At 32.4% G+C, this 25,217-nt stretch overlaps 1 protein-coding gene across 2 annotated transcripts in view; it reads left to right on the forward strand.

The window, feature by feature from the left end:
- LOC114326160 (UDP-N-acetylglucosamine--peptide N-acetylglucosaminyltransferase 110 kDa subunit) overlaps window positions 1-25,217 on the forward strand; it is a 142,683-nt gene that overhangs the window by 55,760 nt on the left and 61,706 nt on the right. For both annotated transcript variants that reach the window (XM_028274417.2, XM_028274415.2), the window contains one exon: window positions 12,227-12,423. In XM_028274417.2, the coding sequence (XP_028130218.1) occupies window positions 12,227-12,423 (197 nt within the window). The remainder of the gene's footprint in view (window positions 1-12,226; window positions 12,424-25,217) is intronic.

Below are 25,217 nucleotides of genomic sequence, written 5' to 3' on the forward strand. Positions count from 1 at the left end.
AATAAATTGATAAAAAAATTGGTTGATAAATATTGAGTAGTTTATGAGATATTTAATTTGTTTATAAAAAATTACAATTTTTTCAATTTCAAAAACGCGGTTGTTGCCTATAGAGTATACAATATTTATATTTTAAGGTCTCATTTGTTTAGCTTTTATTTATATTTTCGATAAATGTATTCAGAAATCAAAATTTCAATTAAACACCCCTCCATAATTGCGTTTGAAAATTGGTATAACTTGTTTTTAACTTATTTTTTTAATAACATCGCCGGGATTAAAAATTTTTAAATTATTTTTCGATATTTGTATTCTAGGTAATTTCTGACATATTCACAAATAAAAAAAATTTAGAAGCATTTTTGGCCGAGATAGCTTTTCCCAGTTTAAGAATTCATAATTTGTTTATTTATCAAAATTGACATTTAAAAGTATGTGAGTACATGTATTAACCTTACTACTTAACAATGTCATTTATAAACATAATAAAAGTTGTAGAATATTTTAAAAAATGATGATATTCGTAGCACCTTAAATGAAAACTTTTTGTCTGAAAATTGGCGGAGGAGTAGTTTCCAATATATCCATTAATAATGCGCCAGTTTCAATATTTTCTATTAATTTGGGGTAGCACATAAAAATAATAATATCTGCATGACCTTTTTGCCATAAATAATCATTAACTAGTTATAAACAATTTTTTTTTTCAAAGTTTTTTTTTGTCTAGTATTGTTATAATTAAAACTTGGCATTAAAGATAATCACAAAAGAGCATTAAAACAAATTTTTATTTTAAAAATTTAACAAAATAGTAAAATTTCGTTAAAGAATCACAAAAACTTTGTTCTTTGTACAAATCATTGACAAAATCTCGCAAAAATAATGTGAATGCCTACAAAATTAAATATATAAAAATAATGGAGGACAACCTCTATATAAATATAATATTATGTATATAAGTGAATAAAAATTAACAAATATATACACAATTCTTAGTGTATTACCTGTTAAAAAGATTATAAAATTAATTGTAAAATACATATATATTTTAATACAAAGTACAAAGAAAAAAGCCTTCAACACATTTTAATGCTAATTCAGTATTATTTTTTTTATAAAAATCTTTTGTGTCAACTTTTATTTATAACATCTAGAGGAAAAAAAATGTTTATAACAAATTGACGAATATTTATTGTTAAAAGTGTCATTTACATGTATTATTTTTATATACTATCTACCATAAGCTAAAAAGAAACATTGAAATTGTATTGGTCCATTATTAAAGAAGATATTGCAAAGTACTACTGCACCACTCTTCATGCATAAAGTTTTCAGTTAAGGTCGCTACGAAAATCATTATTTTTTAAAATATTCTTAAATTTTAACTCTATGTGTAAATGACATTGTAAAGTAGTAGGGTTGATAGATGTACTCACGCACTTTAAAATGTTAATATTGATAAATAGACAAATTATGAATTTTTAAACTTGGAACAGATATTTCGGCAAAAAATGGATCTAGAAATTTTTTTTCTTTTGTAAGTGTGTCCAAAACTACCAGGAACCCGAATATCGAAAAATTATTTCAAAATGTTTAATCAAATGTTCAACAAGTTTTAAACAAATTACACCAATTTTCAAACGCCATTTTGAAGGGCTGTTTAATTAAAATTTTAGTTTGTCAATACATTTGTCGAAAATACACATAAAAGCAAACAAAATGAGACCTTTAAAACTTTTATACTCTATCGGCAACAACCGCGTTTTTGCAATTGAAAAAATGGTAATTTTTTATAAACAAATTAAATATCTCATAAACTATTCAATATTTATCAGCCAATTTTTGTGTCAATTTATAGTGATATCATAGCGCAACTTTTTCTGCAAAACTAAATATTTTATAGTGCTTAATTATATTGCAAATAGTATTTTTTTGGAAATTTGTTTTTCAATTTTGATTTACAATTATTTAAATAAATTATGGGTCAAATTTAATTTAGCAAGTTTCATATAAAAGACTGTTTCTTCATCTTTACAGAAAAAAATTGTAAAATCCTTAATAAAAACAAGCATTGCCGCAGCAGTTAAAAAAGTAAATTTTTTGCAAAAATTACCAATTTTGAATTATTTAAACAATGATCCCCTCATATGAATCATATACTTTCTTGAAAATGTCTTTTGTTTTGACCTAAACTTTAATAAAAAATTTATCCCAACCTGTACGGAATTAATTTTGGTTTTATTTTATTTTATTGGGCTATTAAGCTCAGATTAGTCAAACGCTCAATGAAACAAGTTAAACAAATTTTTGAGGTCGAGCATGTCAGACCGAAAATAATAAAGTTTTATATTTTCAATATATTTAATAGTGATAGGTATCTGTAGAGATCAAGTAATAACTGAATTTTCACATTTAATAGAATCATTAATTCTACCAAGCAAAAGTAAAAAATATGGATATTCGTTTGTCGTATTTGATCTTACAGAACATTGCGAAATGTTCTCATATTCCGTTGTAATCGAGATCTTCATGAATAGGCCTTTTTGAACCGATGCAATCATTGTGTAAGAGCAATTAGAGCTACGTAGAGTAAACTAGACAACAACTCAATAGAATTTACTATTCTCGAGTTTCTTTACTGCTTATTATATAGTCTAAGAGCTGGGACCGGATTTTGTGCGTGATAAGTAATATGGAAAAACTATACGGGGATATGTTGAATTAGTTGTGTACATGACTTTCACCAACGGCCGGAAACCAGAGTTGGGCCGAGGGTAGTTATAAGGGGTCAAAGTCGCGGATTTTATTATTTTTTTTATGACGCTCATGATCGAGATAGTGCACCAAAATTTGGGAATAAGTAGGTCATGACGTAACTAAGTAAAACATCTAGGGGCGGAACGCTGCGTGGCCGACAAAGAGGTGGGGGTAGGGGTGAATATAAAAAATATAAGGGTTTTTTGCGACGTTCGTGATTGAGATAGTGCACCAAAATTTGGGTATAAGTAGACCATGACATAAATAATTAAAATCCCCAGAGCCGGAAACCAGAGACGGGAAGGAAGGTAGTTATAAGGGGTCAAAATTCCGTTTTTTATTATTTTTTTTTGTGACGCTCATGATCGAGATAGCGGACCAAAATTTGAGAATAAGTAGGTCATGACGTAACTAAGTAAAATCTCCAGGAGTGCAACGCTGCGTGGCCGGCAAAGGGGTGGGGCAGGGGTGAATATAAAAAAATGTAAGGGATTTTTTGCGACGTTCGTGATTGAGATAGTGCACCAAAATTTGGGAATTAGTAGACCATGACATAACTAAGTAATATCCCCAGAGGCGGAAACCAAAGTGGCGGACGAGGGTAGTTATAAGGGGTAAAATTCGCGGTTTTTATTATTTTTTTTGTGGCGCTCGTGATGGAGATAGTGCACCAAAATTTGGGAGTAAGTAGGTTATGACGTAACTAAGTAAAATCTTCAGGGGCGGAACGCTGCTTGGGGTACAAAGGGGTGGTAGGCAGGGGTGAGTATAAAAATATATGGGGTTTTTTTTGCCGTTCGTGATCGAGATAGTGCACCAAAATTTGGGAATAAGTAGATCATGACATAACTAAGAAAAATCACCAGGGGCGGAACACTGCGTGGGGGACAAATGTTGTGCCGGGTCACAAAAAAAAATAATACACACTGCAACTTTGACCCCTTAAAACTCTTCCCCAACTCTGGTTTCCGGCTCTGGGGATTTTATCTAGCTAAGTCATGGTCTACTTATTCCCAAATTTTGGTGCACTATCTCAATCTAGCACGTCGCAAAAAACCCCTTATATTTTTTATATTCACACCTACCCCTTTATCGACCACGCAGCGTTTCACCCCTGGAGATTGTACTTAGTTACCTCATGACCTACTTATTCCGAAATTTTGGTGCACTATCTCGATCATGGGCGTCACAAAAAAAAATAATAAAAACGGAGATTTTGACCCATTATATCTACCCTCATACCCAACTCTGATTTCCGGCTCTGAGCATTTTACTTAGTTATGCCATGGTCTACTTATTTCCAAATTTTGGTGTACTCCCTCAATCACGAACGTCGCAAAAAAACCCCTTATATTTTTTCTATTCACCCTGCCCCACCCCTTTGTCGGCCACGCAGCGTGCCACCCCTGGAGATTTTACTTAGTTACGTCATGACCTACTTATTCCCAAATTTTGGTGCACTCTCTCGATCATGAGCGTCACAGAAAAAAATAATAAAAACGGTGACTTTGACCCCTTATAACTACCCTCATCCCCAACTCTGGTTTCCGGCTCTGGGGATTTTATTTAGTAATGTCATGATCTGCTTATTCCCAAATTTTGGTCCAGTATCTCAATCACGAACGTCGCAAAAAACCCTTTATATTTTTTATATTCACCCCTACCCCCACCCCTTTGTCGGCCACGCAGCGTTCCGCCCCTAGAGGTTTTACTTGGTTACGTCATGACCTACTTATTCCCAAATTTTGGTGCACTATCTCGATCATGAGCGTCATAAAAAAAATAATAAAAGCCGCGACTTTGACCCCTTATAACTACCCTCGGTCCCAACTCTGGTTTCCGGCCGTTGGTGAAAGTCATGTACACAACTAATTCAACATATCCCCGTATAGTTTTTCCATACTACTTATCACGCACAAAATCCGCTTCTATCTCTCCGACTATAGGTGAGGAAATGAAGCATAAACCTGCCATATTTTTGCAGCTGGATGAATCTCAATGAAACTTTTTGCATTCTATTCATAAGAGTCTTAGGAAACTTTGTGAACAAAAATGGTGATGACGAAATCAAAATAATTGCATTATTAAACAAGGAAAATGCATTTTCCGAAGGCATTTCGAAGTAATTCGGAAATAATTGAAGGAAATGAGTTCAATATTATTACTCTGGATAAATTTTTGGGCATACTGAACACGAATATCAAGTCGGCGAGATGGTATCCTAGGCATCTGGTACCCATAATAGGCCTCGTCTGGAGTTTTATATAAATTCGATAAAAAATCATTGCAAACTCATTGAGGGTTTCTGAAAACGGTAATCACGAATATACAGGGTGTTAGTAAATAAGTATGAAAAACTTTAAGGCGTAATTTTACATGAAAAAATAATGATAGTTTGCTCTATAAATGTATGTCCGCAAATGCTGCGTTTTCGAGATACGGGGTGTTGAAATTTTTATCTCAAACTGCCAATTTTTTTATTGCTCTAAGACCTTTTGAGCTATGGAAATTAAATTTGGTGGGTTTTAAGAGGTAGTTATTGCGCATTTTTTGACATACAAATAACAATTTAGTATTCATCATTGTCGCACCTACGGGTAATGGTCTGAATTTTTTTAAAGAAAAAAATAGTACGCCAGTGATATATTTCAAATTAAAAATTATATTTGTGTTCCCCGTTTAATTTATAATAAAGAACCTTTCTTGTCTTTTTTCATTTGGTGCACCGATGTTATGCAAAAAAATAAAACATCTTCGCACGTATTTTTCATTTTTTAATACATTATCAAGAGCTCTCCAATATAATACTACCAAACTAGTACAATAACAGAAAATATTACTAAAAAGATTTTAACTAGGTGCAAAACTACAACCAATGCTCAAAATTACCTCATTTAAAGGTGGCAGAATAATTTTATATTCACCATTGGCGCGCGTACAGGTAATGGTCTGAATTTTTTAAAGAAAAAAAAATAGTACGCCACGGAGATATGTCAAATTATAAATCATTTTTGAATTCCTCGTTCAATTTAAGACCAAAAATCTTTCTCGCCTTACAAAGTATTTGAAATAAGTTTCTATGCATATGGAATCTACCTCGAATAATTTGTAAGCGTTAAGATGTTTTATTTTTTTTGTATAAAAACGGCGCCTCGTATAAAAAAAGGCAAGAAAGATTTTTTGTCTTAAATTGAACGAAGAATTCAAAAATGATTTATAATTTGACATATCTCAGTGGCGTACTATTTTCTTCTTTAAAAAATTCAGACCATTACCTGTACGCGCGCCAATGGTGAATATAAAATTATTCTGCCACCTTTAAAGGGGGTAATTTTGAACATTTGTTGTAGCTTTGCACCTAGTTAAAATCTTTTTAGTAATATTTTCTGTTATTGTTCTAATTTGGTAGTATTATATTGGAGAGTTCTTGGTAATGTATTAAGAAATGAAAAATACGCGCGAAAATGTTTTATTTTTTTGCATAACAACGGTGCACCAAATGAAAAAAGATAAGGAAGGTTCTTTATTGTAAATTATACGTGGAATACAAAAATAATTTTTAATTTGAAATATCTCAGTGGCGTACTATTTTTTTCTTTAAAAAATTCAGACCATTACCCGTAGGTGCGCTAATGATGAATACTAAATTCTTATTTGTATGTCAAAAAATGCGCAATAACTACCTCTTAAAACCTACTAAATCTAATTTCCATAGCTCAAACGGTCTTAGAGCAATAAAAAAATTGGCAGTTTGAAATAAAAATTTCAACACCCTGTATCTCGGAAACGAAGTATTTGCGGACATACGTTTATAGAGCAAACTGACATTATTTTTTCATGTAGAATTACCCCTTAAAGTTTTTCATACTTATTTACTAACACCCTGTATATGTATGCTAAGCACCTGGTGTTAGGACGAGCCTCATCTGAAGTTTTGTGAAAATTAGATACAAAATCAGTGTGCAAAGTCGTTAATCGGGGGGTTTTTGGGGTAGCTGATCACCAATATCATGACTATGACGGCGATGGTCTCCGACGTACTTGGTGTCCAGAACATGCCTCGTCTCGTGGACTTTTGTAGAAATTCGATTCGCCGTCATAATATTCGTAATCAGCGACTTCAAAAACCCACTCAGTAATGAGTTTGCATTGATTTTGTATCAAATTTCCCTAAATCTCCTGAAAACGAAGCCCATTGTGGGCACTAGGTATCTCGCAGACCATCGCCGACATGATATTAGTGTTCAGCGACCTCAAAAACCATCGAGAAACGAGTATGCACTAATTTTGTATCAAATTTCCACAAAACTCTAGGAGAAGGGGCCCGTCATGGATACCAGGTGGCTCGGAGACTATCGCCGTCATGATATTCATGATCAGCGTTCCTAAAAAACTCTCCGAGTTTTCAATAAATGGAATAAGTCCAATTTCCATAAGACTCCAGAGGAAACCCGTTATGAAACCAGGGGCCCCGGTGGCGATCGCCGATATATTATTAGTACTCAGCGAACTGAAAAAAACCCTCTAGTAACAAGTTCGCATTGATTTTGTATCAAATTTTCATAAAACTTCAGACAAGCCCCATCCTGGGCACCAAGTGCCCAGAGACCATCGCCGACGTGGTATTAGTGGTCAGCGATTCCAAAAACCCTGAATAACGAGTTTACATTGATTTTGTATTCAATTTCCATAAAACTTCACTAGACAAAACCCATCATGGACACCAGGTGCCTCGGAGATCATCGCCGTCATGATATTCGTGTTCAGCGATCCCAACAACTCCCAGGTAGCAAAATTGAACTCGTTTCCGTCAATTATTTACGGATTACAAATTTATCATTCTTCATCAATTCGAAATGCATTTTGGAAATAGTTATTTTCCTAACTAGTGCGGAAAGTGATACTTTCACGCACGAGACTGCCGTTGACCCGAACGACGCGATAGCGGAGTTCGGGCAAGCAGTCGATTGCTGAGAAGACACTTTCCGCATGAGTTAGGATCAATATTTTTTCTTGGGCCGTACGTTTGGAAAAAAGCCACAAAAAATAGTCATATCAATTTTTATTTAGGAGTGAAAATACACAAATTAATTCTTTGACAAGGTTGTCAAAACCAAACTTTCAAAATAATGGGATGCCACGACGACGATATTGGTTTCCATGACGACGATTTTTTTTTCAAAGCCAGTCTCAATCAAAAGTAAATGTATTAAAGATATTGCCAATTAGTGAAACATGGTTATTATAATAATATTACAATTTTTACCTCTTATTTACCTACTCATTGCAGCTAATGTACATACTATGTTAATAAATATTATAAATATATTATACTACTTAATGTTTATCAAGAACACATAGTATATACATTTTACAAATAAAAATATTTAGTCCTGTCGCCAGGGGGGGTACAACGGCCTCCTGTATTCAGATGGACTTACCCAAGATTTTTTTATGTATTTTGACCTGTAGAACACGAATTTTTTGGGTAACAGTTGATCCGGATGTCGATAAGATTGTTATAAACCAAGAAGTTGAGGAATCACATAACAGCGATTTCTCGCAAAACAAAACATTTTTTTTGTATTTTTTTGGGCCATTCTAACCAAAAAATGTTCCTACAAATTTTTTCGTAGGATGCATAGTTTTCGAGATAAACGCGGTTGAACTTTTAAAAAATCAAAAAATTTTTGAATCCGAATAACTTTTGATTAAACAATAAAATAGCAATTCTGCTTACCGCATTTGAAAGTTAAAGTCAAATTTTATCGGTTTTAATTATTTGTATTGCTAAATATTTATTATTTTATTGTTAAACAAAGCTATAAACAGCTAGTGCTTGAGTGATGTTTTTAATGATTTCTCATTTAAAATCGAACGAGTAGGTAGCAGAGGTAGAAGTGCAAGCGGGGCTATTTCTATGTAGCATGCAATAAAACGCATGTATTAGGCACGGGAAACACTATGTGTTTATAGTTTTTTTTAACAATCAAAAAATAAATTTTTATCAATGCAAATATTCAAAACAGATATAATTTGACTCAAACTTTTAAAGGCGGTAAGCAGAATTGCTATTTTATTTTTTATTCAAAGGTTATTCGGGTTCAAAAATTGCAATTTTTCGATTTTTTGAAAGTTCAACCGCGTTTATCTCGAAAACTATGCATCCTACGAAAAAACTTGAAGGAACATTTTTTGGTTAGAATGACCCAAAAAATACAAAAACATGTTTTGTTTTTCGAGAAATCGCTGTTATGTAATTCCTCAAGTTCTTTGTTTATAACAATCTTATCGACATCCAGATCAACTGTTACCCAAAAAATTCGTGTTCTACGGGCCAAAATACATAAAAAAAACTTGGGTAAGTCCATCTGAATTAAGAAGGCCGTTGTACCCCCCCTGGCGACAGGACTAATTAATGTTAATATTAAAATATTTTAATTTGACGACGATTTAAAACCATTGTAATTGTCTACTGATTTGACTTTTAAATATTATGTCAAAATAATTTTATTTCTTCGAATTATTGCGTTAATTTCATTAAAACATGAACACAATAAGATACCTTTGAAATAAATTAGTAAATAATATCTAAATATTACAGTCCCTGCTCAATTTATTAGACTCACCTTAGAAAAAGCAGATTTTTTAATTTCAAGCACCTTAAAAGTATCTTCAAAGTGATACGGAACTGCTAATTGGGTTAAATAATAATTACTTAATAATTGTAAAATGTAAAATGGTAAAAATGTTTGAAGTTTGAACTTCTTTAGGCGCGATTGAGAATAAAATTTCATAATACTGCGCGCATGCGCACACAGACAGTATGTAGTTGCTAATCTTTCAAGATACGTATGTATGTATCTGTATCAGCGCAAATAAGTCATTAAAAGAATATATTAGTGTTTTTAGTAAATGTATTATTTATTATAATTTTTGTGTCTATGGATTTGTTTTCCTCTGTAGTAAGATAATCAAATATGTAGGTATAACATTTTCCACTCGATCTATTTGTCACCGTGTTGTGTAATTATATCCGAAACTTACGTGTCACTTACAAGAGGCTCGGTAGCCTAGTTGGAAGAGCGTTGGATCAGAGATCGGAAGGTCCCCGGTTCCAATCCTGGACGATTCATATTTTTTTAATTTTTGGTTGTTTTAATAAAAAAATTTTGAAAGTGGTAGATAAGAAAGTTAGTTTAATATTTAAATAAAATACAAATGGCCTGTTAAGTATATTTACTTCGTTGAAATTATATAATAGAAGTATAACTTCTTACGTGCGTACAAAGTACACGCACATTCTTTTTTTGAATTGTGAAAACTTGACAGATGGTAATAGAATGTGCTAAAAATACAAGGACTCGACTTTTTTCAACTTTAGTTTTTTAGTTCAATTAGTGATTGGTGTTCAGTTTTCGTAAAATTTGCAGTGGTGAGTGTTAATATTGTTCTATATTAATGTTTATTTTAATTTGTTTAATTTATTTCAAGATATTTATACAAATATGTTAATTTTTAAAAGACGAATATCTCGGATTGGAATTTTTTCATATGAGTGATTGTAAAAATCTGTCTGTTAAGCTAATCTCTTCTGCTACTGCTCTATTACAAAATACCACATGTACCAAAGAGAAATAGCAAAAGAATATGGCATATCTTTATCGCCAGCTCAAAGGTTGGGCTAAAAAAATTAAAGCGACACATTCTGTTACATCGGTTTGGAGGGGTCGGTATGGCAGAAATATTTCAGTCATCCCCAGAGGGCAACGAATTTTAAAGAATTTGGCTGTAAAACACAGAAGAGTCACCCATAGCGATATAACCAATAAATTGGAAGAATCAGAGTGTTAAGTATCGGAGTCCACGCCGAAATTTGTACAGTATGGGATTCAAATGTCATAGGGCAGTTGAGGAACCAAAACCACCACCACAAATGTCAAAGAAACGCTTAGTTTCGGCCAATTTGCACAAAAATTATATGACAATAGAGTCTTTATGCAAATTGGCCCAAACTTAGCGTTTTTTGAGCATTTGTGGTGATAGTTGGTTATTTTCTTGGTTCCTCAACTGGCCTATGAAATTTGAGTCCCATACTGTACAAATTTCGGCGTACAGTGGACTCCGATACTGAACACTCTGATTCTTCCAATTTATTCCATATATGGCAATGGGTGACTCTTCTGTGTTTTATAGCCAAATTCTTTAAAATTCTTTGCCCTCTGGGGGTGACTGAAATCTTTCTACAGTAACGACGACAACCTTCGAACTGACGATAAAGATATGCCATATTTTTTTGCTATTTCTGTTTCGTACATGTAGTATTTTCTAAAAGAGCAGTAACAAAAAAGAGCAGAAAAGATTTGCTCAACAAAAAGATCTTTACAATCACCCATAGGAAAAAGTTCCAAACGAAGACATTCGTCTTTTAGAAATCAACATATTTTTATTACTATGTTAAAATAAATTAAACAAATTAAAAATAACACTAATAAAGACTAATATTAACACTTACTACTGCAAATTTTACGAAAATTTGAATATCAACCACTAATTTAATTAAAAAACTAAAGTTAAAAAAGGCGAGTCATTGCACCCTTTTAGCCCATTCTATTGCCATCTGCCAAGTTTTCACAATTCAATCAAAAAGTCTCACCATCTTTAACTTAATTATGTAGCACGATTATCAGGTAATTGTTATTTAACCTATTCAGCAGTACCGTATGACTTTGAACATACTTTTAAGGGGTTTCAAAGAAAAAAACTGATATTTTTAGGGTGAGTCTAATAAATTGAGCAGGGACTGTAGTTTATTGCATGTATTATAGTATATTATAATGCCATATTAGAAGGTATTCTACTTTCCCGCACGCCGTGCGGGAAAGTGCAACTTTCGGAAACGAAATGCGTGCTAGAAAGTGGCTGTTTAAGCACGGCCGTAGAAAAATGCATTTTCCATGTTCACTAATGCAATTTTTATTTCGTCATCATTTTTGTTCACAACATTTCCTAAGGTTCTTACGAATCGAATGCAAGTTTCATTGATTCATCCAACTGCAATAATTTGGTAGGTTTTGGGCTTTTTACTGCCTCACTGCCTCGCCTGTTAGTATGCAATGGGAAAATTCACGAAAAGTACATTTACACATAAATATTTTGTAATATTAAGGCCCAAACAAAGAAAGGTTTTATCATTCAGTTGATTTCAAATAAATTCTTTATTGCTATTTAAGCTTCTCATCTGAAGCTGATACCCAAATTGGCTAAAATAAGAGAACCACTTACAAATAACACATCGAGTTTTAAGAGAACAATTGGCATTCAATGAATTTCTATTTTTCATCAAGCGATAAGCGTAAGCGACTTTTTGGCAACTTGGCGAATTTTTCAGAGGTTCCATGATAATGGGAGCGCTTGCGGAAATAAATAACACCAAACATTGCATTAAAATCGACTTTTTTCCTATTAGGCCTGTTATTTGAAAGCTATTGAGACCAGACCCGATTTCGCCGTGGCCTGGAGCAATCTGGGATGCGTTTTCAACGCTCAAGGAGAAATCTGGTTGGCCATTCATCACTTTGAGAAGGCAGTTGGTCTAGATCCTAACTTTCTGGACGCCTACATCAATCTTGGGAACGTATTGAAAGAAGCTAGAATATTTGATCGGTAAGTTTTTAAACACATACACTGTAGCGTTTCATTTTTCTTGAATTTCAAATTTTGGTGAGCATGTCATTAAATTCGTCCGAGTGTAATTATGTAAAAGTGCGTGAAATCCACCTCTTAATTTAAACGCAGCTGCACTTCTTTTCTTAAGCGCCCCTTTGGGATGTATATGGGTGATTCTATTTCAAATCACTCAATTTTGAATAAAAAAAAACTTTGGGATCTCCGATTTGTCTGAAAATTGGTATATAGCATCTGCGGGATGTAGAAATAAAACATTTAAGATCTAATTGTCTTCTTCTTCGTCTTTTTGAAGTTATACTTCTTTACGCGCGATATGAGGGTGAATTTTTATATGTTAAAACCTACGATCCCGGCGCATGCGCATTATAACTTTGTTCTGATTGGATGTTCAAATGACATGTCAAAAATTATCCAATATGGCAGCTGTAGCACAGCTGTGGTTTGGAGGGTTGACGGTTTGGTTATGTATGGTTGTTGCGTTTTAAAATTTGTGGGAAAAGAAACAACAAAGGTTAGTTAATAGTTATACTGCCTTTTTAAATAGTTTTCATATTATATTTTTGAAGTTATACTTCAAAATGTTTTAATTTATGTATGTATCAGTCCAGAAAAGGTGTGGAAAGAATATATTAGTGTTTTTAAATATATTTTTCTACAAACGTGTTAAAAATGCAATTTTTAGGACTCCATAGGAGCGTTAAAAATGCTACTTTAAGGCACTAGTGCTTTAAAATTTTTAAGGCACTGCAGTTAAAAGTGAATTGTCAAATTGTGAAACGTCAAAATATTTATATTTCATTTATTAACATTAATATTAATAATACAACTTGCGCAATTTGAAAAAGGTGGTTTAAAAGGTTTTTTATTATAATTTTGTGTCTTTGGATTTGTCTTCCTTGGGCGTAAAATAATAAAACATCCATTTTTATATTTCACTTGTCACCGTGATGACAAAAAACCGCGAGATTGCGGGTTCAAATCCCGGACGATTCATATTTTTTTCTTTTTTTTTTTTTTAATATTTGGCATTGTTAAGTTTTGGTTCATTTTTGGTAATTATTGTTAATTTTTTGTATTGTAACTGTTAAGTAGGTATATTTATTTCGTTGAAATTATATTATAATAGAAGTATAACTTCTTACGTGCGTACAAAGTACACACACATTCTTTTTTTTCTCAAAATGTTATTATAAGCGATTTTACAGTCATTTTGTATTTATTTGAACAAATTTGCATTTTCTATCGTGAAGTATTAATAGAAAACATATTTTAATAGAAAGGACTCAAAAATGTCACTAGATGGCATTATAACAAGTTATTTTGATTCAAAACAAGTTTTTAATCAAATTTTATAGTGTAGAAAACGTTAAAATACCGTTTTTTACATTTTTCTCCATTCCCAAAATACGTCAAAATCGATTTGGCTGAAAATTTTCGCACAGATAGTCAAAACATAGTACTTTAAGTGGTTAGAAGGATTTAAATTATATTACAATTACCAAAAAAGTTACATGCAATATCATAGTCAAAAATATAGGCGTCTACTGTAAGTACAATTAACTCTGAAAATATCGACCTCACGACAAAAATTGTTAAAAATAAATTGCAATAATTGTAAATAATTTATTTGCAACAATTTCAGTTCCTACCATTTTTGTCGAAAAGTTAAAAATGGCAGAGATATTGCAAAAACTATTTATTAATTTTTACAATATTCTCCGGCTATCCCGGATTTTCGATAACCCGGATCGGCCGCGGTCCCGATTAATCCGACTTATCGAGGTTCCACTGTATTTATTTATTTATTTATTTTGAAACGTTTTTTTCAGTGTAAGCAAAAAATCCAAATAAAAACACTTCAAACGTAATAAAATAAATTTGACGTACGTCGTACGTCCTGAAGTATAGTAAGTATACGTACGTCGTACGTTCACTGGTGCTGAAAGGGTTAAAGGGTTTTTACCCATAACTTTTTGGTGGCTCACTATTGGCTAACACTGATGATGGATTACTTGTTAATCCGAAAACGTTTTGTTTTGTGATGTAACCCTTATTGAGGCCTTTTAAATATACCTTTTACAAAGGATCCTGTATTTTTTGTGATTTATGGTATACAACCTTCTTCTTCTTTAAGTACCGTGCCCAAATTTTTAGGCGTGGGTAGCTTCCATAACAATTTGCCGATATCGTTCTCGATCTTGTGCGGCATGTAACAATTGATCTGCTGATAAGCCAGTCCATTGACGAAGGTTTCGGAGCCATGAATATTTCTTTCGACTAATTCCTCTTTTTCCGTCGATCTTTCCATTGAGTATTAACTGCAGCATCCTGTATCTGCTACCTCTCATTATATGCCCCAGATATTCAAGTTTTCTCTTTTTTATCATCTTCATTAAGTCACCTTCGCCTTGACCTACTCTGTTTAAGACTTCTCTGTTTGAAATGCGTTGAACCCAAGATATTCTGAGCATTCTACGATACGACCACATCTCAAAGGCTTCTAATTTGTTCATCATGTTAACCTTCATGATCCAGGTTTCACATCCATATAGTAATACAGGATACACATAACATTTTAGGAACTTGATTCTTAGTTATAAGTTCAGCTGAGAGTTGCTCAGAATAGATCTAAGTTTCATAAATGCTCCTCTTGCAATTTCTATACGAGTTTTAATTTCTTCATCCGGATTTAGTGTCTCGTTTATCCAACATCCTAGGTATTTAAAATGGTTAACTTTTGTTATTGATTCATCACTGACAATTAGTTGCATAGGGCCGACGTCTTGTTTACTAACCACAAGTAACTTTGTCTTTGTTGCATTTATATTAAGTCCGTTATTGGAGCATTCTCTAGTGACTCGATCAATAAGGAATTGAAGATCTTCGATATTTTCAGCCATGATCGCGGTGTCGTCTGCATATCTGATGTTGTTAATAGTTTCTCCCCCGATTCGAACTCCACATTGTCCTTCCAAGGCTTCATTAAAAATTATTTCTGAGTATACGTTAAACAAAGTTGGGGATAACACACAACCCTGTCTGACACGTCTTTGAATGCAAATTTTGTCTGTTTCTTTGCCGTCTACCAGAATAGAAGCTTCTTGATTCCAATATAGATGTTGTAAAAGTCTCAGATCTTTATCATCTATTCCAATCATTTCTAGATATTCAAAAAACCTATCATGTTTAACTCTATCAAACGCCTTCTCAAAATCTATAAAGCAGACGTAAATTGGTTTCTGTACTTCCCATGATCGTTGAAGTAATGTTAACATTGAGAACAAAGCTTCCCTTGTTCCCAATCCTTCTCTGAAACCGAATTGTTTGTTTCCCATTGTCTCTTCACATTTCTGCTTGATTCTATTAAGAATTATCTTAAGAAGTAGCTTGAGAGAGTGGCTCATGAGACTAATTAGTCTAAAGTCTTTACATGATGATGTATTAGGTTTTTTTGGGAGTGGAATAAATGTAGACTCCAACCATATCTGTGGCATCATTCCAGTCTCGTATATATGGTTATAAATGTTTGTTAATTGTGAGACATTATCGTCATCCAGAAGTTTGAGCCAGTCTGATGGTATTCGGTCAGGGCCTGGAGATTTCCCATTTTTGCTTTGTTTGATGGCTTTCTCTACTTCCGCTTTTAAAATACTAGGACCAGTATTCGTATACTTTGTGGTGTTAAGTGGTGGCCTCGTATCCAGGAAGAGCTCTTTTATATAGTTAGTCCATTCTTCTTCCTTTTTTTCAGCCAAGTCGAGAATTATGTTACCTTTGGAGTTTCTCATAAAGTGAGGAGTTCTTTTTCTCTGAGTGTAGTATACAACCAGCTACAGGAATTTTATTTTTCTCGTGGATTTTCATTATTCTTGTCTTAACTTTATTTATTTTCAGACCAACTTTATTGCTTTCGTACTCAACTCTTCGCAGGAGATCAAACGTTTCTTGCTCATTTGCTGCGATAAGTGTTGTGTCATCAGCAAATCTTAAATTGGAGATTTTCCTACCAGCTACTGCTACTACACCGGCCCATCTTTCTAAAGCCATCCTCATGACATGTTCACCATAGATGTTGAATAAGTCAGGTGACAACACGCATCCTTGTTTAACACCTCTCTCGGTCTTGAATTGGTTTGAGAACTTCTAATCTAGTCGGACTGTTGCTGTATTGGACTGGTACATATATTTTTAATAAGTGTCACCAGGTGCATTGGTGTGCCCATTTCTATTAAAATGGACCACAGATTTATCCAGCTTACACAATCAAATGCCTTTTGGTAGTCAACGAAGTAGTCACTTCACATGAAATTTTCAAAATATTCGATATTTTTGTCCGTGAGTGTATTTATGTGACTCGTCGATGAATTTCTGTTAGTGTGTAATCCACTCCCCATTATCATGTCAAAACAATGTTCACCTATAAAACTTTTTATTGATTAATGCACGAAGGAGTGTCAACATTAAATTAATGACCCGAGAGTGTAACTGATTAAAGTGGAGAGACTTTGGCAGCTCCTGGTCATTATAAACGTCACTTTCGTGGAAAATGGTCGATATTGTTTTCCCCCATTGAGTAATCTATTAAAAATAATGGCCAAACAAACAAAATATGTCTAGATGAGGGTGAAGTTTGTAGAAGTATGTGTTTGATTTCAAAAGAACTTGCTAAATCATACTTCGTTAACAAAAAAGAATGATGTCTTAATTTAAGATTTGAATATTTTTTCCCTGTTTCTTGTATTGAATCATCGTTTTCTAGAGGATAAAAGTCTGGCAAATAAATCGACAAGCGATTTATTACAAAGTTTTTTTTTTGTTTTCCTTCTATGATACGAGTCTTATCACTAATGAATAATAATAATGTTGATTTAGGAAGCTTACATTATAATATTGACTTACAAGAAACATAAAGCATATTGAATACTAAATAAACATAAAAACTCACTGAAGTAGAGCTACCTTTTATATTATTCCACTATAATAGTATATACAAAAGTAGCACCCCTTGTGCGTGAGACTTACAAACAAATAAATATTCAACAAAAAAATGTATAAATATAAACAGTTACATATATGCGCACTTACAAAAATACATTATTATTTTGATATAGCATGTGACACAAATGTGTCTTGGATATTACCTATCATAAATTCAAGAAATGTAGTTGTAGTGGAGTCAATGAAGGTTTTCACCTCCGATTTCGTTGAACCTCCATCGATTTTCATGAAAATTGGTAAGTATGTAGAGGATACCTCAAGAAACAAAGGTGACATGGTGCCAACTTGCGCTTTTACCCTGGGGGGGGGGATGCCACCCCTTCTCGGGGGTGGAAATTATTTTATTAAAAATAATACCACTAATCGATAGAGGGACAAACTATAAGTAAAATTTGTTATACATATAAAGTTATTTCAATAAATCAATAGTTTTTGAGTTATTAAAGATCAAAAGTTTTGATTTTTCCTGAAAAAAATCCATGTTTTAAAGCAGTTTTTCATAAATAACTCAAAAACCATAAGCTTCTTCAAAAAAGTTGTTATTACCAAAATCGAAGATAATATAAAAATAAATAAGCTCCTTATTCGAAAAATCCTTTATTACATACAGAATAAGCCAAATAAAAACGGAACATACGCAGTTAATACAGTGTATCGGAACTACGTTTGAAATGTCTACCAATACATACATACTCTACAAACATAAATCATAGCAACTCATATACCTGTTTTCTTTTAGGCTAAGGCTACGACCAGACAAGCGACAATTTATGGCGCCATAAGAGCAGTAAAATGAAGCGCAAAAACGGGTCCTGGTAAGAAGGATCTGGGTCAAAATTTGTAGCTCATCTAACCACAACAACGACCGAAACACTGTATTTACATCTCGCGACACGCTGTAATTTACATCCCCATCTGGTCATGCTTTTTACGGCCGCTTCATTTTACTGCTCTTACGGCGCTGTAACAGCAGTAAAATGAAGCGGCAGTAAAGCATGGCCAGACGGGGATGTAAATTACGGCGTGTCGCGAGATGTAAATACAGTATTTTGGTCGTGGTTGTGGTTAGATGAGGTGTACAAATTTGGACCTAGGTCCATTTGTTTGCGACACGACGCTGAAGATGGACCCGTTCGATATTGCTTCGCGATATTTTACAGCTCAGTCTGGCCATCCACTACACTCACCGCGGGACCAATTTTCGCGCTTCATTTTACTGCTCTTATGGCGCCGTAAATTGTCGCTTGTCTGGCCATAGCCTTAGCCTAAGAAGACAGGTAGTTGAGTTGCTCTATGATTTATGTGTGTCAAACTTTTATATTAGTCGACTATTTCAAACATAGTTCCGATACACTGTATTAACTGCATATGTTCCGTTTTTATTTGGCTTATTCTGTATACAAAGTGAGTTATATTCAATTGAATGTATATTTTTTTCCGCGAGTACTCAAATCTTAGTATTCAAGCTTAAATAACAGGAAAACGATGCACTTTGTTAAATATAGATATTAAACATTTTAATAAAGTACTTAAAGGTAACTATCAAAAAGCTATATAAGAAGTCGATAGCATCAAAATTAAGCAAGTTATGATGGAAATAAGAGGACCCTTTCAGATTTTTTAGGGAAGAATGAAAAATGAAACATTCGTCATTTCCACAAAAATTAAAATTTATAGTAACCCATTTAAAACTTTATTTATTTTAACATGAGTAATAACTTCAACAATTTTGACCGGTTTAGAATGCATATTTTTGAAAAAAAAAAATACGATTAAAAAAATTAGAACTTTTCAAATTTTCGTGAATTTCATTTTCTTTTGATAATAACTCCAAAAATACTCGATATAAGTACTTAAAAAAATGGTAGAGGACAAAATTTTAGTTTTAACTTTATTTAAGCTTTTTCTTTTTTTAATATTTTTTTACGACAAAAAATAACCGAGATAGAAACATTTAAAACCTAAATTTTACTGCGAGAACCATGTAACCGGGGCCCTTTCACCTTGTATTTAAAAAAAAATAAAGGATTTAGAAAATTATGTTTAATACAGTGTTATAGAACTTTTACTTAGCTTTGTAATGGTTTTTGGATAAATCTCATATTTCAAAATTTAACGGAGTTATTTTAAAAAAACCAATAACATTTTCTTTGAAAAAATTTTATAGCGGAGATTTTGTATGTATACAGGTTGTGGGAAGTCCAATTAGTCGTTTGTTGTAGGAGATACGAAAAAAGTTTATTTAGGTGAGATTGGGGCATAGATAATATCAGAATTTAAATACATTTCCAAATATACAGGGCCATCCATATTGACAGGGTGAAACAAAATTATCTTTTGTTTAATGGAACACCCTGTATATTTTTACATTTTTGGATTCTCCTCTATGTTTTATTTCTTAAAATATCAGGTTTTGTGATGTTATACAAAGTAGTTTAAAAGATAATTACGTTTTTATTTTCAAATTTCATAGCAATATTCACCCCCTGTATAATTGTAGTGATTTGACATCAGAAAATCAATTTATGTTCAAGTGATTTTTAATATAATCTATTATTGTTAAAAATTATTAATCTAGCAAAACGTTTAATTTTAGCTAATACAGGGTTGGTCGAAACTGAATGAGTATTTTCTCGAAAGTTTGAGAGAATGAGTTTTCTCAAACGGAGCAGCCTGTAATGTCTGTAATGAGCATTGTAATGAAATGCTATTGTATGGCACTTTATTATTTCCCACCCTGCCAGTGAGAACTGAATTTATTTTTGAAATCCCTAACTTTATGTCTTTAATTATTTTAAATATTGTAAACGATTAAAAAACAATCAAATTAAATTGAAATGAATAACCAGTGTATATCTTCCACATTTACTTCATATTTAACGTAGCCTGTACCATAACATTGCACAGATTATTATCCCTGTATAGCAACGATATACCATGATTGTGAATTCATTCTTGAGAAATGTCCTATATCCAGTCTCACAAAAAAAAAGGGATTCCTCAAACATAATATATATGCAGACAAAATCAGCCAAAGTGATTTGCGATATCTAATTAAAGGCCCTACCAAGTTGGTTTTGTTGAATATAGCATGGAAGCACGACGATACTTTAGTGATAAGCGTATTTTTCTTAGTAGCTATAGTATGTTGTTTTATATTATGTATTACCTATATTAAATTAGTTTTAGTATGTTTCGTTTATTTAAAAAAATGTAAAACAAACAAAAATTCTGTTTTTCTTGTAGTTGTTTTTTCGTATAGATATTGTTTTATATTGTAGTAAATTGAATTTAGTTTTAGTATGTTCCGTTTGTTTGTAGAATTATATTTAATTAGATTTGCTTTAATTACTAAAATAAATAAATTTTCAATTATATTTTATGTATTTGTGGAAAAGGAAACCTAGCATTAGCGGCCACATTTCTATAACGGCCAATTGTTTTCTATTTTTAGTGGCCGTTATTGTCAGGTTTTACTGTACCAATAATATTTTATTAAATTATGAAATATTATTTAAATAAAAAATTTATAAACTTGATAAAAGAAAGTTTGCTTAGAATTTTCTCCTCTATCTAATTATGGGGTTATTTTTAATAAAATAGTGTTCACCCATGAGAAGGGGTAACATCCACCCCCAGGATAAAAGCGCAAGTTGGTACCACATCATTTTTGTTTCTTGAGGTATCCTCTAACTACTTACCAATTTTCATGAAAATTGATGGAGGTTCAACGAAATCAGGGGTGAAAACCTTCAGTGACTGCCTTTTTGGAAATATAAAAGATTAATTTTTTTCGTGATTGTCGATTTGCTAATTTTCTGATTTTTGGTTGCTATAAGGTTTACAAAATTAATAAAAATTATAAATCATGCACATAAATGTAAAAAAATATTTATTTTACTTAATTAAACGAGATTGCTTGAGCCAGAATGCTGAAATCTGCATTTTTATCATTAAAAAAAAAAGGTGGATTTCACCCCTAAAATGCAGAAAGCGCAACTTAGTGCCATATCACTTTTGTTTTTTAAAGTATCCTCTAACTAATCAACAATTTTCATGAAAATCGATGAAGGTTCAAAGAAATCGTGGGTGAAAACATTCAGTGACTACACTTTCAGAAATATAGAAGAATAAGGTTTTCGTGATTTTCGACTTGTTAATTTTCGAATTTTTGGTTGCTATAAGGTTTGAAAAATTAAAAAAAAATGTAATTCATGCACATAAATATAAAAAAAAATATTTATTTTTCTTAATTAAACGAGATTACTTGCGCCATAATGCGGAAATCTGCATTTTTTACAATTTAAAAAGTAGGGGTGTATTACACCCCTAAAATGCAAAAGCGCAAGTTGATGCTATATATATTTTATTGCTTGAGGTATCCTCTAACTACTTACCGATTTTCATGAAAATCGATGAAGGTTCAACAAAATAGAAAGTGAAAACTTACAGTGACTGCACTTTCAGAAATCTAAAAAATAATTTTTAAAAAAGGGGTGTATTTCACCCCTAAAATGCAAAAAGCGCAAGTTGGCACTATGTCACCTTTGTTCCTTGAGGTATCCTTTAACCACTCACCAATTTTTATGAAAATCGATGGAGGTTCAACGAAATCTGAGGTAATAACTCATATCCACCTTCATTGACTCCACTATTGATATTAAAAATTTATTTAGATATTTATTATTTATTACTATTGTTCATTACATCAATCCTTCATAGAATTTTGTTGTTTTGTTTCCAATCCATTGTTTAATTTCATATTTATATCTATGTTTTTTATAATTTTTAATTTGTTCTAAATTTTCCGGTAGACAATTGTATAATTTGAGCCCTTTGTAATCAACATAATATCATGATGCCACGAATAAAAGTGGCAACCAGATATTTGCCAAACATTTTCATCGAATTTGTAGCGTTTTTTAAGCTCATGTTGTAGTGAAAATCTCAATCGCAATAAAATTGGTGTTGTATTTGCAGTCTCTTCTAAGTATTTCTGTAAATACCTGTTCTGGTTATTTTAGTAATCTCTTCGAACGATTTAAGAAGTTTTAATTCCCACTAAAAAGGTGTTGAATATTTAAGGATCCGTGATCTGTTATGGACAAAAAAAAGCTCTCTTTCGCTCTAAAAGTCGCTTCATTAAATAAAAAAGAATGTGTGTGTACTTTGTACGCACGTAAGAAGTTATATTTCTATTATAATATAATTTCAACCAAATAAATATACCTACTTAACAGTTACAATACAAAAAATTAACAATAATTACCAAAAATGAACCAAAACTTAACAATGCCAAATATTAAAAAAAAAAAAGAAAAAAAAGTATGAATCGTCCGGGATTTGAACCCGCAATCTCGCGATTTTTTGATCTCTGGTCCAATGCTCTACCAACAAGGCCATCAAGCCGCATGCTACTTACCTTTCAGATATACATAATTATACATCACGGTGACAAGTGAAATATAAAAATAGATGTTTTATTATTTTACGCCCAAGGAAGACAAATCCAAAGACACAAAATTATAATAAAAAACCTTTTAAACCACCTTTTTCAAATTGCGCAAGTTGTATTATTAATATTAATGTTAATAAATGAAATATAAATATTTTGACGTTTCACAATTTGACAATTCACTTTTAACTGCAGTGCCTTAAAAATTTTAAAGCACTAGTGCCTTAAAGTAGCATTTTTAACGCTCCTATGGAGTCCTAAAAATTGCATTTTTAACACGTTTGTAGAAAAATATATTTAAAAACACTAATATATTCTTTCCACACCTTTTCTGGACTGATACATACATAAATTAAAACATTTTGAAGTATAACTTCAAAAATATAATATGAAAACTATTTAAAAAGGCAGTATAACTATTAACTAACCTTTGTTGTTTCTCTTCCCACAAATTTTAAAACGCAACAACCATATATAACCAAACCGTCAACCGTCCAAACCACAGCTGCGCTACAGCTGCCATATTGGATAATTTTTGACATGCCATTTGAACATCCAATCAGAACAAAGTTATAATGCGCATGCGCCCGGATCGTAGGTTTTAACATATAAAAATTCACCCTCATATCGCGCGTAAAGAAGTATAACTTCAATAATATGTAGAATTGTAGCGTTTTCACTATTATACAGGAACTTTTGGTATCAGAAAGCTGTTTTCCAAATGGGTGTCGCGTTTTCTCACACCAGATCAAGTAAATCAACGAATTGATGATTCTGGATGCTGTTTGGACATGTTTAGTCGGAGTAAGTCTGAATTTTGTATCGTTATGTCATAATGGATAAAACATGGATCCATCACTTTTCTCCGGAATTAAATCGGCAGTCATCTGACTAGGCAGTACCTGGAGAAAACCTTCCAAAGCTACCAAAGACGCAACAAACCACCGGACATGTTATGGCCTCTGTATTTTGGGACCAGCAAGAAATTATTTTCATTTACTGTTTGAAACTAGGGCTTACAATACCGGGATTTCGGAATCCCGAATACCGGAATCCCGGACGATTTTTGTCCGTTATTAAAAACCGGTATTTATGTCAAAATACCGGTATTTTGGTTATACATTAGTTGATAAAAATTAAATTTATGCACAATATAAATCTAATTTAAAATAGTATTAATTAATTACAAGAAACCTTTTTGAGGATAAACAAAACAATTTCGTTGTATTAAAATCTATACCAGGCATATTATTTATTACACATACCGACCAGCCATTAAGTATGGCACCATCGAGAAGCGGCGGTGTCGGCAATATTAAGCGATTATTTATGTTTTACGTCTACTACTCAATGCCATATTTTCTTGCGAAATGCCACGTAAATTTGGCAAGAAATCACTTTTCCTGAGCTTTATTATTTGGCTATAAAATATTTGTCAATACCTGCCACATCAGTATCTTACGAAAGAGTATTTTCAAAGTCTTTCAGTTAACAAACCTAAGAAAAAATCGTTTTTCACCCAAAAATTTGGATAAAATTTTATTTTCAACAGCTTGTTTTAAAATCCATGTTATTACACACACAATTTATTCATTTCAAATTTAATGAGACGGTTGTTTTTTATCAAATAAAAGATAGTAGACATTACAATGTCTAAAAATATAACTAGTAAATTTTTTAATAATAATAACGGTTTTAATACCGGTATCCCGATATTTCAAATTTCAAATATCAAATACCGGTATTCAGATTTTAGTTCGGTATTGTAAGCCCTATTTGAAACACGGAGGAACAATCAACAGCGATTCCAGCATTGGTTTATTGGAGCGTGTGAAGTCCGAAATGTCAAAGAAATGGCCTCATTCATTGAAGAAAAAAATTATTGTTTATACAAGACAATCTACCACTTTTTTTCCTACCTAGAAAAATTTGCCGTGGCAGGAGATCTCTCCGTAGAGACAGTAATCGCTGAAACTGTGGCCTATTTTTAAAGCAAGGACCGTTGAATTGTAGGCAAAGAATATTGTTTTAAAAAGTCGGCATCGAAAAATAAGGAAAGCATTGAAATGATGGTATCGCAGCTAAAGGAGATTTTTTGTTGAATAAAGAATACTTTTCGCAAACAAATGTTGCTTTATTAGTTGGTCCCGGGACTTATTGACCGACCAGGGGCGTCATTTGAAATTTGTAGATATACAGTGAGCGCGTAAAGGTTGGAATAAATTCATTTTCTCGAGAATGGACGATTTTGGAAAAAAATCCTGAAACAGGTCAATTTTTATTTAAGTTACGACTTTTTGGCATATATATTATACTA

Source organism: Diabrotica virgifera, chromosome 6, assembly GCF_917563875.1.
Source record: "Diabrotica virgifera virgifera chromosome 6, PGI_DIABVI_V3a".
Taxonomy (NCBI): domain Eukaryota; kingdom Metazoa; phylum Arthropoda; class Insecta; order Coleoptera; family Chrysomelidae; genus Diabrotica; species Diabrotica virgifera.